The sequence below is a fragment of the Calliopsis andreniformis genome, chromosome 9, assembly GCF_051401765.1.
Source record: "Calliopsis andreniformis isolate RMS-2024a chromosome 9, iyCalAndr_principal, whole genome shotgun sequence".
Taxonomy (NCBI): domain Eukaryota; kingdom Metazoa; phylum Arthropoda; class Insecta; order Hymenoptera; family Andrenidae; genus Calliopsis; species Calliopsis andreniformis.
In genome coordinates, this window is record NC_135070.1 from 21,300,804 (window position 1) to 21,315,677 (window position 14,874).

At 43.3% G+C, this 14,874-nt stretch overlaps 1 protein-coding gene across 1 annotated transcript in view; it reads left to right on the forward strand.

Annotated features, from left to right (window-relative positions):
- Positions 1-1,992: 1,992 nt before the first annotated feature.
- LOC143183507 (uncharacterized) overlaps positions 1,993-14,874 on the forward strand; it is a 57,494-nt gene continuing 44,612 nt past the window's right edge. The window contains exons 1-3 of the mRNA XM_076385055.1: positions 1,993-1,997; positions 2,066-2,396; positions 2,444-2,651. Coding sequence (XP_076241170.1) covers positions 1,993-1,997; positions 2,066-2,396; positions 2,444-2,651 — 544 coding nt within the window. The remainder of the gene's footprint in view (positions 1,998-2,065; positions 2,397-2,443; positions 2,652-14,874) is intronic.

A 14,874-nucleotide genomic window follows, 5' to 3' on the forward strand; every position in this document is an offset into this window, starting at 1 on the left:
CGCGATAATTCTTTGGTGCGGTTAAGTATATCAGTCTGTGCATTAAATATAACCGCTGCTCCAAATGGCTCCCCTGACGGTTTCACCGCTTTCGCGTTGACGAGGGGTGATCGCGCGAGCGACGCAACGGGGTATTGATAGAATACCGATAGGGGAGAACAACGCGAAGGGGAGAGGGGGTTAGAGTTTTAGAGATTCGTGCCTCTTGCCGTTTACACCCCCTGCTTCCAAACCATTGAACCGTCTACTTGTTTTTCAGACCTCTTTGTTCACGATTTACGCAGATAAGTTTTCAGAGGACTAACCAGAGGTTTTAATAATCGTGTCCAACAGCCGCTATTAATCGATTCGCGGTAACTCTCGTATATTTGAAAGGATAGATGCTTTTTTAAATACATTTGTAGGGATCTCAGGAGGCGATTTCGTATCCCCTGGTTTTTCTGTAGAAGACTTGAAAGAAAACCTGCCCAATCCTATATCTCAGAAGATTTAAAAAATATATTTTTAGATTCCTATCTTTTTCCTAGATTAATAATTTCGTGAAGAATGTGACACAAAAGTTCTAGAAGGTATATTAAGGACGATCGGACCACTATACTTTGATCTTCATTTAAAGATGACGTCATTCGCTGGAGGATCTGACATCTCTGAAAATTACTTCCTCTCAACATCCTTCATTTTTCCCTCGTCTCTACTTTCCGCCCCCTTCTCAACTTCGGGTGTATTTCAAAACTCGCATCGAACCCGAGAATTTCACTATACGCTCACGATTCTTGTTCGTACGACACAACGAATATACGGGCAGCTCGTATCGAGAAATGCTGAAGCCAATATTTCGCAAATATTGGTCAAATATCTTCCCTCGATTTTCTAGTAATAATAAACGTAAACTCTTTATGATGTTGTAAGCGATATCGCGGTTGATAACAAACTAAAGCAGAGAGTAATAAAAAATCAACAGAAGAAAATTCAGAGCGTAAAGGTAGATACACTCGACATAGATGTTGAGGAAATGTTAAAATTAATATTGTTTCAAGGACAAGGAAGACAAATGTCAGAAGCAATGGTTTCCTACTACATAGAAATTTTTTTTAGAACGTATAGAACAATTATCTTGCGTAATGATTCTAACACAGCTGACATAGTTAAGAAGTTTTATACGCATTTGCTAGACTTTCTGTTAGATAACTGAACGGTACAGCCACCCCATTAATATACATCGTCGAGGGAAATATTGAAGACAGAATAAGGGTCTCGAGGATGCTCGTGAGCGGAAAACTGAGAGAAGTATTAATCAAAAAGGTAGCTGCCATGTTTGATAATATGTATAAGTGGTACATAAGTTCCGCGACTACGGAAGTGCCACTCTTCCGATTCTACGAGGTTTATCCTAGTATTTCGCGATGGATTTTATATACCACGTTCCTTTGTCGATCGCGTCGCTGCTTGCTGACAGGGTACGTCATAATCGAGATTCGATAATGGAAAATTTGGATAATGGAACCTCGGTTAACCGAGATGATATTCTCTATCCAGGGCATCGTTCTTTCCGCCGGAAATTCTGTTCCGCAACGAGAACGTTTTAACACCGTGGCGATCGTAATCGGCGGAATTTATTCGTGTCAAAAACGCGACCAGCCGGCGGAAACTTTCTGATTACGGATATGTACTCTGGGGATACGTAAGTCGGTCAGTGGCGTAATTATTCGCGAGCAGATTCTCAAGGATTCGCTCGTTTCGCGACTAGATAGAGCACGCCGCTCATTAAGTGGAGGAATTCCGTCTAAAAGTCTGCGAAAATGGCGAACGATCCGGCGTGCCTAGCGAGGTAAATCGAATCGATTTCGTATCATGAAAAATAACTTGGAAACTCTAATCTTGCTGGACGTTCTAAGGTTCGAAAAGCTTTGCCTCTGACCACACTATTCACTATCACTGATTTCGTTAAAAATATTGCATTCATAAGAGTATCATTTGGAAAATTGACGTACTATGAAGTTATTGTATTGCTATCAGGTCGCACTTAGAATGTACAACGCTGCTTTGATCGTGAATATTCGTTCAGTCCTGCCCAGTCCTGCCCAGTTCTGCCCAGTCCTTCAGGACTGATGTCCAGCAGCACGAACAAAGAGTGTTGTAAATATACAGTTGGTCTGATCACTTATCTCGAATTGTCTGCACGCGGTCGACGAGGACATCTCGGAAGAATAGGTACGGTTCTTGAGGGTAGTGGGCGCGGGGGTGTAGGTGGCATCGGTGGCCGTGTAGGGCGGCCGAGCACTCGAGTTGTCGAGGGTTGTCGGGGGTGGAAGGTGGTCGCGAGGCGAGCCGAGAACCGGCGCCTGCGTAATACCATCTCTGTCTACTTGTCAGCCAAGCGGAGCTGCCACCACCCTGCCCTCCCGCTTTTCCTCTCGCCGCTACTCGATAACAAACTCCACAGTACCAGTACTGGCACGGTACTCCGGACCACCGGGTCGTTCCTACATCGCGCCAACTTTCTTTCTTCGGAAACCGTCTCGATCGGATATCGGTAGTCGGGGTTGCGCGACGACACCTTCGATCGTTCGTTCACCCGCTGGAACGCACCCAGTTTGCTCGGCCACGGTCGATCGCGATCTCACGCAGATCTACCTCGGATCTTTCACCTGGTACGCGCCTTTATAGTTTCATCTGTGACAAATTCTCTCCGTTCATATTTCCCAGAACGCGTCTCTTGCTACGTTCGATCAGGTGGCCACGAAATCGACGAGGTCTGAAGATAGTTGACGGTAGGACACCGAGCTAAATAATCGCGTAGATCGATAGACGAGCACTGGTTCTAGCTGCACTTTTCCCACCATGGATTTCTCCGCGATCGAAATGAGTGAACGGCAGGCCTGTCGGTTCATACGCCTGCTATGGTGTATAACTTGTTGCTCGGGCTCGTACAGTGGCCGGGATCGTTGCAACGATTTTAAATCGCGAGCTGAGTGTCAGACCGCTTGCTGTGATTCTTTCTCTGTTCCCTCGTCATTCAACGACTTCTCCGAACGTTCGTGTCAGAGACGCATTGTAGTGGTTCGACGATTCGAGAGGAGAGGAATTGTGCACAAGATCGAAGGGATTTTTCATCCCATCGGATCGACTTTTTCGTTACTCACAGTTTAGGAAGCCTGAACACAAACACAGTGGTCGTGTTTTTACTTCTACTTGTCTCTCCGGTTATCCTGTTTATTCGTAGACCTTCTTGAGGTATCACCAAGATCGACCTGCCGAAAATCGGATTCTTCAGAAGTACCCGAGTACTTTGTGATGTTACTTTTAGCAAAGAGAAGAATTTTAACTAAAAAATCCAACTAGGTCTTTTCAAGAGGAGCAAGATCCCAGTATCCTTGCTTCCGTTTTCAAGGTTGTAGTTTAAGAAGAGACGAAGACCTTTGTTTCCTGTTGAATCAATCGAGGACGGATCGGGAAGCACGATGATAGAAACAAATTGGAATGTTCTGGGGCGAGTGTCGGTATTTTTACGATCGTTCTGACACTCGTATCGTTTCCCCTTCTCTCCTCTTCTCCGTGGTTCACGAGAATCGAAGGAACGATCTGTGTCATGGATCCGGATTACTCTTCGGAGATGAAGTTTCCTCTGATCCTGATAATTTCAATGCTCCTCGTTCCTTAGGAAGGTTATTCACTCCTACAACCGTTGACGTGTCTCAAGAAATAAAATGAGTTCTCGCCGTGAGCGACACGGGCTGATCGTCGGTTCGAGGTGAGACTGTCAGGGTTTCAATTTCACGCGTCAAAATTTCGTGCTGTAACTCGCGTATTCCATCCACAGAAAAGTCAATTCACCGGCTGGAACCGTGGGACAGATTGAATCCTTCATTCGCAGATTTTTACTTCTCGGTAGAAAGATTTCGCAGAGCCAAGGAATATCGGTGAATAGCATTCAACGTTCTTGGAACAAGAAACATTTTGCCGTTTGCTTTTTGAGACAGCTGCACAGAGACTTGTATTACGTTTGAAAAATTTCATTTCGATAAGGCTTCGATAGGCTTTCCGTTTCATCTTGAGCAATATAGGCTGCTTCCTATGGATCGTTTTAATCTACATAGTTGTAACTGGAGCGTTCATTGTTTCCTTCGATTTTATTCAGAGACCAAAATAGACGAAGATTTTTGTGGAACGTATCTTGACATTAAATATCCACAATCGAACATATCGTTCCCCCCTTTAATTTTCTTCTTGTCTCGAAAGGATTCGAATTGGAGATTACTTTTCGGTAAATTGAATCTGCTATGAATTGTGAGAAGAGTATAGAATCGGAATATTCTCTTACGTAAGACTATAGAGCGTCTTTAGAAAGTCATTCGGTAAGTCATTTATCGAATGGAAGAAAAGTAAGAAAAACGAAATTGATATCGCTTGATCGCGGTGACTGTGGTAATCGGTTTAGCGAGAAATCTCGTCTATCGGCGCAAAATCGCTCTGCGGCGTGTCTTTGATCAGCCTCGTCACCAGGAAATCTAAATTCTAGGAACTACCAGTGCACCACGTCCTGTCAGTCCAAATTCTCTTTCTCTGTACGCCTAGACCTAGCTGGTTGACAAATTGAATTTTTCACAGGTGTTCCTGGTCTGAAAGGGACAGGTTTCTCTGCGCGCAAGGGTTTATTTATTAAAAAGCCTCGCTGGCAGTCGGTCTTGTACTTCCAGAGAAGATAAATCGTCCGAGCAAGTAGGCGTAGCAGGAGTCCGCGGTTCCTTGGCTTGTGTTGGATCGTTCCAGCCACGAGAATTAAGCAATTACCGGTTCTTTCGACCGACATTAACCCGACCTCGGTCCACCCTCGGTCCACCCTCGGTCTACCCTCCTCCCCCCTGCTTTCGACGAGCCGTAAAGCTCAGCAAACGACAGGCACAGCAACAACATCGTCCAGAGTTTTCCCATTAAGGAAACAGCGTTGCTGTTTGCGTAGCTGCGCGGCTTTTCATTGATCACTGACGACAAGTTCCCGAGGTACGAGCGACAATACGTTGCCGCGTAATTGCTATTTGCGTTTTCCAGCCGTGGCAGACGCTCGAGTGGATCGTTCCGTTTGACCAAGTCGAGGGTTGTTGCCTCCGGGAGCCATGTTCTCCGCTTGTTTCGAGTCCAAAGCGCGATCAAGTGAGTTTCCAGTGCGACGATTAAATCCGCTCACCTTTGCTCTCACCGCCTTCCTGCTCGACGTAGTTAAAGCTATTCGTCGGAGAGTGGAAAAGTTTCGATCTCAACTTCGATGTGGCCTGCTCGCTGAAACTTCTCTCGATGGCCTCCTTCACCCACTTCCACCTCCGAGACTCTTCTCTCTTCTCTTTCGGCCGATGCAAATGTTCGATCACGGCGAAAAGAAGTTCGTCGCTGCGTCTAACGAACCAACCGACTGTATTCTTTTGCCAGTTTCACGGTGGTGCTACGAAATTTTCTATTTGCATTCTAGTGGATCAGCGGAGGGAACGCCTAACGAGACGTGTTCCACTAGCTAGCCGTTTCGGAAACCATATTTTATTTCCTTTTATTAAAGTGAGCGATCTCTTTGAATATTTTACTCACCGTTTGTTTTGCACCTCATTGAGCATACAGAGAGATCGTTAACGCGGAACACCTCCCGTTGTCTTTTTTCTCGACGCAACACGGAGGCAAGAGATGCTATTTTGCTGCAACCTGGGAAAATTCTTCTGCGTTTCACCGCCTCGTTTCCTTTTTAAATTTCAGCTTGGATACTCTGTCCTCCTTGTCGGAAGAATTAGAGAAATATCCTCAGTTGCGATCGTGGGACGCTTGCTCACCTGCTGTCTCGTAACTATTTAAATTTATTGATTCATCGAGCATGATTGCCCCCACCTATCGGACCGTAAGATCGTTAACAGGATCACCTCTATCTTCCATATACTATTTGCACTGTTACTCGGCACAACGCGTTCAATGCTTAGAAATGAATTTTATTTTCTATCTACTTTCGCTTTCCTTCTCCATTAACCTTGGTCATAAATTGTTCTTTATCCTCTTATCGGATCGAATTCGGACTTATCGGTCCACAAAAATGTTGTAATTCCGACCCTAGGTTCGGCGGGAATACTTTATCCCTAGAAAATGATTTCCTTCATCCACGGCAGGTCTGGGAAAAGAAAATAGAAGAAACGGTGGCAGCTTTTCTTTATCTCAGAGTCCATCCTAGCCGACGATTTGAAACCGCCGTGAACCAATTAAACCGTTCTCTGAACGTTGAACGGTGGCTGGCGACGTGTATTAATTGAAATTCAATGAGAGGACTGAAGAAGTACCAGGTCTGCATTTTCCCTAAAACGCCATTTATATTTCTCGTCTCAGCCTCCCTTAGTGTTTCCCTTGCTAAATGATGGACGGGAAATGGGACAGCAATAGGAGAATTCAATTTGTATAGAGAGTTAATTGAAAACTCGATTTATCATGATGAACCTTAGCGAAGATCCAGACATGTATCTGACTTCTCTGTACTAGATCCCAGCAAAGATACTTGTTGCTGTGCAAATGAAGCATGCAAGGCTCACGAGTATCTCAGTGGTTTCGTAGTCTCGAAACTCGCTCCCTCGTTCCGTGATAAACTGGTCATAGCTGAGAGTTGTGGCACTTGGAGAGAGGAAGCTGCTACTGAGAGTACATAGGGCATCCACAAGGCAACGCTACCACGCCTCTCTCATTCTCTTTCAACGTCGTTCAGAAACCCTGAATCAGAAACCCTAACGTTTCTAGATCCTCCTTCTAGAAGCTCCTTTCCACGAGCTAAATCCTCCGAGAAAAAACGAGACACCATAGTCTGCCGGTACTTTGAACTTATTGTCAGCTAAAACGTGCTCGACACTAGATTATCGGCCGTCGCAATTGGGTATTCGTTCGAAATAAATGGCCGCTAATGGTATTTCCGGCAGGTGTCTGGGCCGATAATGCGCGCCACCGCTCGAGGTACCGCTCGAGCCACCGCTAAAACGATGAAAACGGTGTTCTGCTAGCCGTTCGGTCGTGTCCTGGTAATGATCGGACGATTTAATCGCTCGTATCCGCCCAGGCACGTCGAACTGACCACGACGCGCATCCACTGGGATCCCATCCTCATCTACGAGTCACGTACGATGCCATCCTAGAGCAACGTCGCGCCGCCTGCAAAGGACATCCACGCGTGATGATGCACGTCGTCTGCTGAAACCAGCACGCGTCCAGATCCCAGGTACGAACACGCTTTCGAAACAGTCACGTACTCCTGCTCGCTGACTTCTGCCGGGATGAATTGGATGTCGATTGGCTCTTTGAATAGAGAACAACCAGTGCGGAGAAACGTTCAACGGTTAGGTAGAGCATCAGGTACTTTCAAACTACTCTCTATGCTACTATATGTTCTTAGTAGTTTAAGTATATTTTCCTATTTCTTATTTAACTTAATCAAACTTATTTCACGAATAACGTAAAGTATCCCATTGTTTTAAATGGCTGAATGCTCGCTCTTCGCGGATCCCAATAAATTCTTCTTTGACTAATAAAAACACCTGCGCGAGTTACCTGGAGCTTAAATCGTCGAAGCAGGTGTTTCTCGGGAAACTCAAACATCTGGATGTTCTCACAGAGCAAAGGGTCGAGTACGACGAGCTGCGATATCGTATCATTGTTGTCAAACACAGAGACACGACTTTTTTGCTTAGGTTCTGTATGTTATCGTTACTCGTGTTTCGGTGAAAGTTTATTCGACCGTGTGCAATTTACTATTCGCAGAATTCGGGACAACAGTAAAGGCCGACCCGTTCACCTTTCATTCGACTGTCAAAGTGATCGGTACGCGACATTCTCAGACAGAAAACATTCTGATTTTTCGTCTGGTCTCGAAGCTTGCAATGTTCCGTGTAATCGAAATACCTTTGTACACGATTCAAGCGTGTCGTTCGTATCTCGATCAAGCTATCGAAAATTGTGATGTATTTGTAATAAAAGGTGCGGTGAAACGCAAGCGGTGATCAGTGGAGCAAGTCAATTAAAACTGCGACATTTGAGATCGTCGACAGTACCTTCAACTCTATAAGTGAAAATACTTCAAAAGTGTTTCAACATTGTTAATCCGTATAAAATGTTAGCCATGTGTGAAAACATAGATAACTTTACTACCATTAAACTGTGATTGAGTTGTAGTTAATTCGTGTAAATTGTTTAACTACTTTTTTATTTGAAAATAAAAGGTTTTACCGTACCGTGGTTTTGTCACGATTCAAAAGATCTTGTTAACGATATGAAAAAAAAAACAACGTAGCTTTTTATTTATGGTTGATAGAGTTAATTGCTCACTTCATCAAAGACTAAGCTCGAAACCTCTCTTGTCGCTGGCTGTAAATTCACCGGCGTCTAGTTAAGCCAACAACAAATGACTTTTTCGTGTCCGTTGTAGCTCGTATGAGTGTGAATAAATGTGTAAATTTTCTTTAGGTAGATACGCTTTTTTGCGTAGTCCTACGATTTTTTACTATTCGATTTATTTGGTCACGTCCGATTACCTTTGAATAATGGTAATTAATTTTTCATTCGTGTCGATTAATTTCATACGAGAGTGAGCCATTTCAAATATTTGTCTGCCAATTGCAGCTAAAATATCGATTTGGTTTCGAATGAATCACCTCGGTTCGAAATTTTTCAAAATTAAATCCTTATATCCGACAGATCCTGTAAATCAATTGAGCTTCAGAAAGCTCGCGAACATTTGAACTTCTGCAGCTCGTGCAAATCTCCAGAGGGATGAAATTAATCGTGGCTAGATTCGTCGAACTTGGTCGCCGGATAAACATTTCCAAACTTTCCCAGATCGCGAGATTAAAGTCCGCTTTAAGACAAATATTTCATCCAGAATGAAGAGCTAGCTTTCGGTCGAAGCGTGCACTCTTTTTGCTTGACTTTTACTAACGAGGGAGCCAAAGAAAAACACAGACCGATTCGTGATGCTATTTCGGTTGACCCGCTCCAAAAATGTTCCATCAGGATCCATCCATAGAATCTCGATACCTAAATCCGCCCAGCTTTTTTTCGCCGATACATTTCGTTGATCAAAGGATTCTTTATCTTCGGGTCCAGACCGAAAGAAAGTGGAGGGAGTTTTATTCGGGAGGGCAGTCATCTTAGGAAACGGGTGTGCAGGTGGGTATTGGCAAGCTACCTCGACGGGAAAGCTCTTGTTCCTTTAATCTAGATTTCTCGCGAATCTTCCAACGCCGAGGCCGCTTTTAACGCCGTCTTCCAAAGAGAAACGGCTAACTTGTTGAATTCGCGGCGAAGACGCCTCGCTTTGACCGAAGCTTTCTTTTCTCTCGTCTTTCAAAGACTAGTCAATTAACTCGTAATATTTAAAGAGTTTCGCGCTGTTTCTCTCAGCCATTCTTACTAACTGCTGATTCGAGAGACTGATAATGTCGAGCTTTCTGTTTAACGACTGAAAACTTCGGAAATCTTTGAGAATAGAAGAGGATTCTTTTGTTCTGCCTTTCACGCCTATTTGAAATCCATTGCATCGCTTGAAAATTGTACATATTATACGTCGAATGTGCCGGGCGTATGGTTTCAGTGTAAATTTCTCGTTATACCAATACGTTTTATCGTTTCGGTAATTATACTTGCAAATAATTAGCAGCAATCACAGCCAGTATTTTGTCCCATATTAACGATGATATTTTGGTAATAAAATCTGAGAGAGCAGTTAGGTAAATACCATCTGTTCATTTAACTATTCCCTTGACAACAACATTGAACGTTACAAAATGCAACTGTTCGCGTGTAATATAATAAAGTTGATGGCAAAGAGACCAGCGCCCTGCTGTATTGTTGGATTTTCCACCATGCGTTTAATCGACAAAGCGAGGTTGAATTCAATACAAAAGCCAGTCTTAAAAAAACTTGACACGTTTCGTAATCAAGAAATAATGAAGTTCAAAGGATAAGTGAAAGCATACAAAATTATTCGATAGTATGGCGAAGTACAGTATTCTTCACCGACGATTTTATCGTTTTTTCGTGGATTGCCCCTCAACTGGTTGCACCTTTCGAACTGTTAATTCGAAGCAGACTATCGCTAAATGCTGTCTAATGCTTCTCGTTGTGCTGTCTTTCGTCGAATTTTGGCTCGCTTTACATTCGTCTGTTTTTCCATTAGCGCGCACGGTTTCACGGCACGTTCGTCGTTTTCGTATTGGTCGCAGTAATTATCGACGTATCGATCGTGGGAAGTGCATCCAGTATCAAACAGCCCCCCCCCCCCTAGTCTCCCGAATTACACGAACGCGGTCGAAAGCGTTCATCGATCATCACGGTTATGTAGAAGCACTTTGATGCGGTGCAATTCGTCGGGATAAATGTGCGATGTCGTAAAATAAAACTTCTCGGATACGTGGCTTTTCTACTAAAATACGTTGTACGATTTTTCGATGTAGTTCAGAGGTTTCAGAGGAAGATCTCTCCGGAGACTGAGAGCCTCCCTTTGCAAACTTGACCATTTTTCGTCTCAACATTCTCTACTGTGGTACACTCTTTATTTTATCCAAGCTGTTACACCTAACACATAATAAAAATATGTATTGTTTCAAATGAATTATTAGTTGTTGCATTGTACTCTGTTAAGAAGAAGAATAGAAGTCAGCTAGTGAATTGAAACTTTTCCTCACAACTGTACTATTTTTCTTCCCTTTTATGGATTTAAATCACCGTCAAATCGTGCATGTACCTAATCACCGTTTATCCTTTCGATGGAAACGAAGAGGACCAAGCGTATGTGTAAAAGCAGAGGTGTGCGCGACAAATTTCAAGGGCATCATTTTCTGCTCGTATGAACGTGGCGGAACGTTCATCGATCATCTCGGAGTTAAATGCATCGACGTGTGCGCCCGACGCCATGCAATTTGACACTGCACACAGCTTCGCGGGAAATCGATTTGAAGTAACGGGACAGATCGATATCCCTTGGGATTCGACAGCAGGGAACGTGTCGGCTGTCTTTAGAAATTTGTCGCCTGTAGACTTTCGGGCCTTTTTTCCGTCTCCGTGCACCTAGAGCCAGCTCCTTCGCTCCTCTCCTTCAAATGTAAACTGTGTCGACCGTGTCGTTTTCCATTGTCGGAAGTTGGAGCACGTTTTTCACGTTCGATTAAACTAGATGCGACGTTACGCCCAGAATAATGGATGCTCGAACCTGCAGCTAAATAGTTGATTTTTAAAGTGGCTTGGTCTGTCTCGCCGTAAGCTTTCAGTGATGGTTTAAAGGCGTGCTTCTTGCGGACGGAGCATTTTCAAAGCGCAATAATGAGAAAGATTGAATTAGTTGCTATGAACCGCGCGAAACTTGTTTACAGTTGGATGATAGATGATCCATCGTACAGAGTACGAAATTTTGTAGTTGCGGAATGATGTATCGGATTCGAATCGAAGTAGACTATTTTACATTCGGCGTGAGCTGGCTTTCGGAGAGACGTCCCATGTGTCAATTTATGAAAGAATATATGAAATGCATTGAAAGAATTTTATAGGAAAAGGGAAGGACGTGTAGAGATAGATGGCGAATATTATCATAGAAATAGAGTTTTGTTGACGTTCATGCTAGTCGAAATACTCGACATAGGTGTAACTAATTCGGTTACTGTGTTCGAGGCTTTTCCATACGAGTTATCCCAAAAAGCAAGCAAATTCTATCTAATCCTCTTTAAAGAAAATATTTCCAAGGAGTAAAACCCTGGGAAGTTTGAAGCATCTCCTTTCTCGAGCACGTCTTTAAATCGAAGCAGTAATCGTTCGCCTTTTAGGCCACTCTTGACATCGTTCTCATCAATTATGCAAATTACGCTCGGAGATCTCTTTGATAAAAAGTTTCAAACGAAATCGGGTTGACTATTAAAATAAAAGACACTCTCGTGGCCATAATTTTCAACATAAATTGACGAAACCTTGTTGAATCAAATCGTATAACAAAATATTCTGAACAGTTGAGCAAAAAAAAATGGAATTTCTGTCGTATTAAATTCCATGCAAGTGTGACGCAGATTAGTGAAGCACACGCAGCTCTTCCACATCTACGTTTCCGTCAAAAATCAATGTCGCATACAATCTTGCCTCCAGTTCTATTCTATTTCATTTTATTATTGCTACGCGTATAAAATTGGACCAGAAAATTTTAGAGAATTTCTGTCTTGAATTCGCATCGGTCCTTTTTTCCTGGAGAGCGTTCTATCGTCTCGTTCTTAATATTAGTAGCTAATCGCGATCCTTCTTTTAGACGAGTCGCAAAACGAAATTTCCCACGGCAAGGAGCAGCAATTTCCCCATTACAACTCTCTAAAATGTTCTTGCCAGAGTGGAAAAGTGGATTGGTCGTCCTTTTAGACGATTTTCCGCTCTAATTCTGCCACCGCGAAGGGAAAAGGCGGATCCAGCGCGACATTCGCAACTAATTATTGCGGTCCCCGTAATTCGGGATAGCGTTTTCGCACTTGCGCGCACTCTCGCTAATTTATGTTGATTTGTAAGGTGCCAGTTGGTCGAGCCAATGTGTCACGAGACACTGGCTGAGCTCCAGTAATCTTTCTACGTATATTATATCTGCACATTATCGCGAATCCGCACTTCGTATATGCGTTTTATCTTTTTATCCTACTGTAGGCACAAAGAAACGTAAATACTTAAATATTTGAATTATTCTTTTGTTCTATTGTTTACGGGTCCAGAAATCTCTAGGAAACGACTATATTAAACCAACCTGCAATGATCGGTCACCCATGAGAAAATTATTCGTCTTCACGGGAGAATCTTTCAACTTACTTTTTGCAGGCAAAATTGAAGTAAAAGTTTGGAGTCTGCACGATAACAAGCAGTGTTTTCAATTTCTCGAACATCCAACGGTCGAACTGTAGGCGACATCCATTTTGTAATATTGGATTTACGAAGAAGAAATCTGTCAGTGGCCTAGATAGCTCAATTGATTAGGTCTGTCAAGCAAACGAAAGGTCCACGTTGAAATTCCGGTCCAGTAATCCGATCGGCCGATTCTTTTCCTAGGTACATTTACTGGTCCTTGAGGAATATCATCAATAGCGACAGGATGCCGATGAAGTAGCTTCTTTGAAAGAGAGTCGAAAGCTTTGAAGAAGGAGTCAGGGCTAGGTGGTAGTCAGGTGCGCGTGAGAGTTTATGCTACCGTTATCGAGGTGTTTCGAAACGCTTTAAACTGTCTCTAAAGCTGTCGAGGTTTTATGGATACTCGTAGTTAAAAATACCGGCGAGGCAACTTTCTTGCGAACGTAAAAGAGAACGTATCGAGTCAATCGTAGAAGGCTACCGTTTAGAATATACCGTAACGTCGCATTCATCGAGATTTCTTTGTTCTCTTTCAATGGTATCGTTAGCTCGCAAAGGTTGTACAATTTACTAACACCCACTACAGAGGGAGGTAATTAGCATCCTCGTCCCATCGTTTAATATTATCTCACAGAGAGTTACCAACGCTTGTTCGCGTTAGCACTCGATCACCTTTTGTGTTTGGTGTGACTCACAAAGGTTGAACATGTAAAGAGTAATTTAATAAATGATGGCTGAGTGACACCTTCGAATCTCGTCGCGGTAGTTTTGTAATTAACGCTGATTGGTCGCGTTTAATTCGATGCCTATTTTCATCGATGAGACGGATACAATTCAGCAGGTAGTAACGTCAACTGCTAATTTCCACTGAATTGCTGCGAAAGATAAATTAATTTGCCGATGATTCATGGCACGGGTACCGCGACCGAGACACTAGAGTACTAGGATTATTTTCCGCGATGTAACCGCATCGAATAGGTCGCCGATAGGCAGGAGGAATAAAATTTGAATTATTAGGAGTATCGATTATGCGAAATCGAGGTCTCGTGCGGATAATCCTTGCGCCGCGCCTGGGCTTATTGTTTAATCGAACCGCGCGACGAAATTATCGGGCCAGCCGGTTATCATCATTACGCCGTCAAAAGTCGCTCGTCGGAATAATTAACGAACAATTGCAAGAGGGAAATTGTCGCGGAACGACGGATTCGGTTATCGGATCCCGCGGATATCCTCCATTCTTTCGCTGAATCGAGGTTAATTACGAGGGAAAACGATCGTTCTGTTGCGTGTTACCTCAATTTCGTTTCGTTTATTCGCGCAAAAGAGTTTGAAGATCGTCCACGACGAAACTGACGTCTGGTAATCGATCCATGTTCTCTACAAATTTCCATATTGAACCACTGCGAATCGGTTCTGTCCATCGAACGGAACAACGAGAATCGCGGCTGGCGTCTTTGCATCGAAATGGAAGTACACAGGCTCTTGGATGTCTGAAGAGGTCTACTGTTAACCCGATAAATGCGCATCGCTCGAAGCAATATTCGATTCGTATTTGGGATCCTTCGAACTTTCACTTTTAACGATCGATCTGGAGCACGAAATAAATGGTAGGCGTTATACAGGAAAATGAATAAAGGTGCATAGTGAAGCGAAACAATTTTTGCAAATTGAATTCATTTCGACGAATTCAGGATTTGTTAGATTAAATTAAACGTGAAACTCGTAGATGAGTGTAAGGGGGGAATGGGGATTCTATCGTTTTTTCCCGAAACGTAGCGAATGCAATTTATAGTGCAACAGTTACCGAGGCGTAATTTGCAATACACGCAATTCCAGCGGAATCCGGATCGAATCGTTGGAGGCCAATTAAAAATGCAGCGTGCAATTTTTAACGAATTCAATTGAATCCCGTCGTTGGTGCACTCATTTTCATCGTGATGGATGATTCATCATCCCATATCACCCAGACATTTCTCCGTGCTTTTAACGAGAAGATTGAAAAAACAT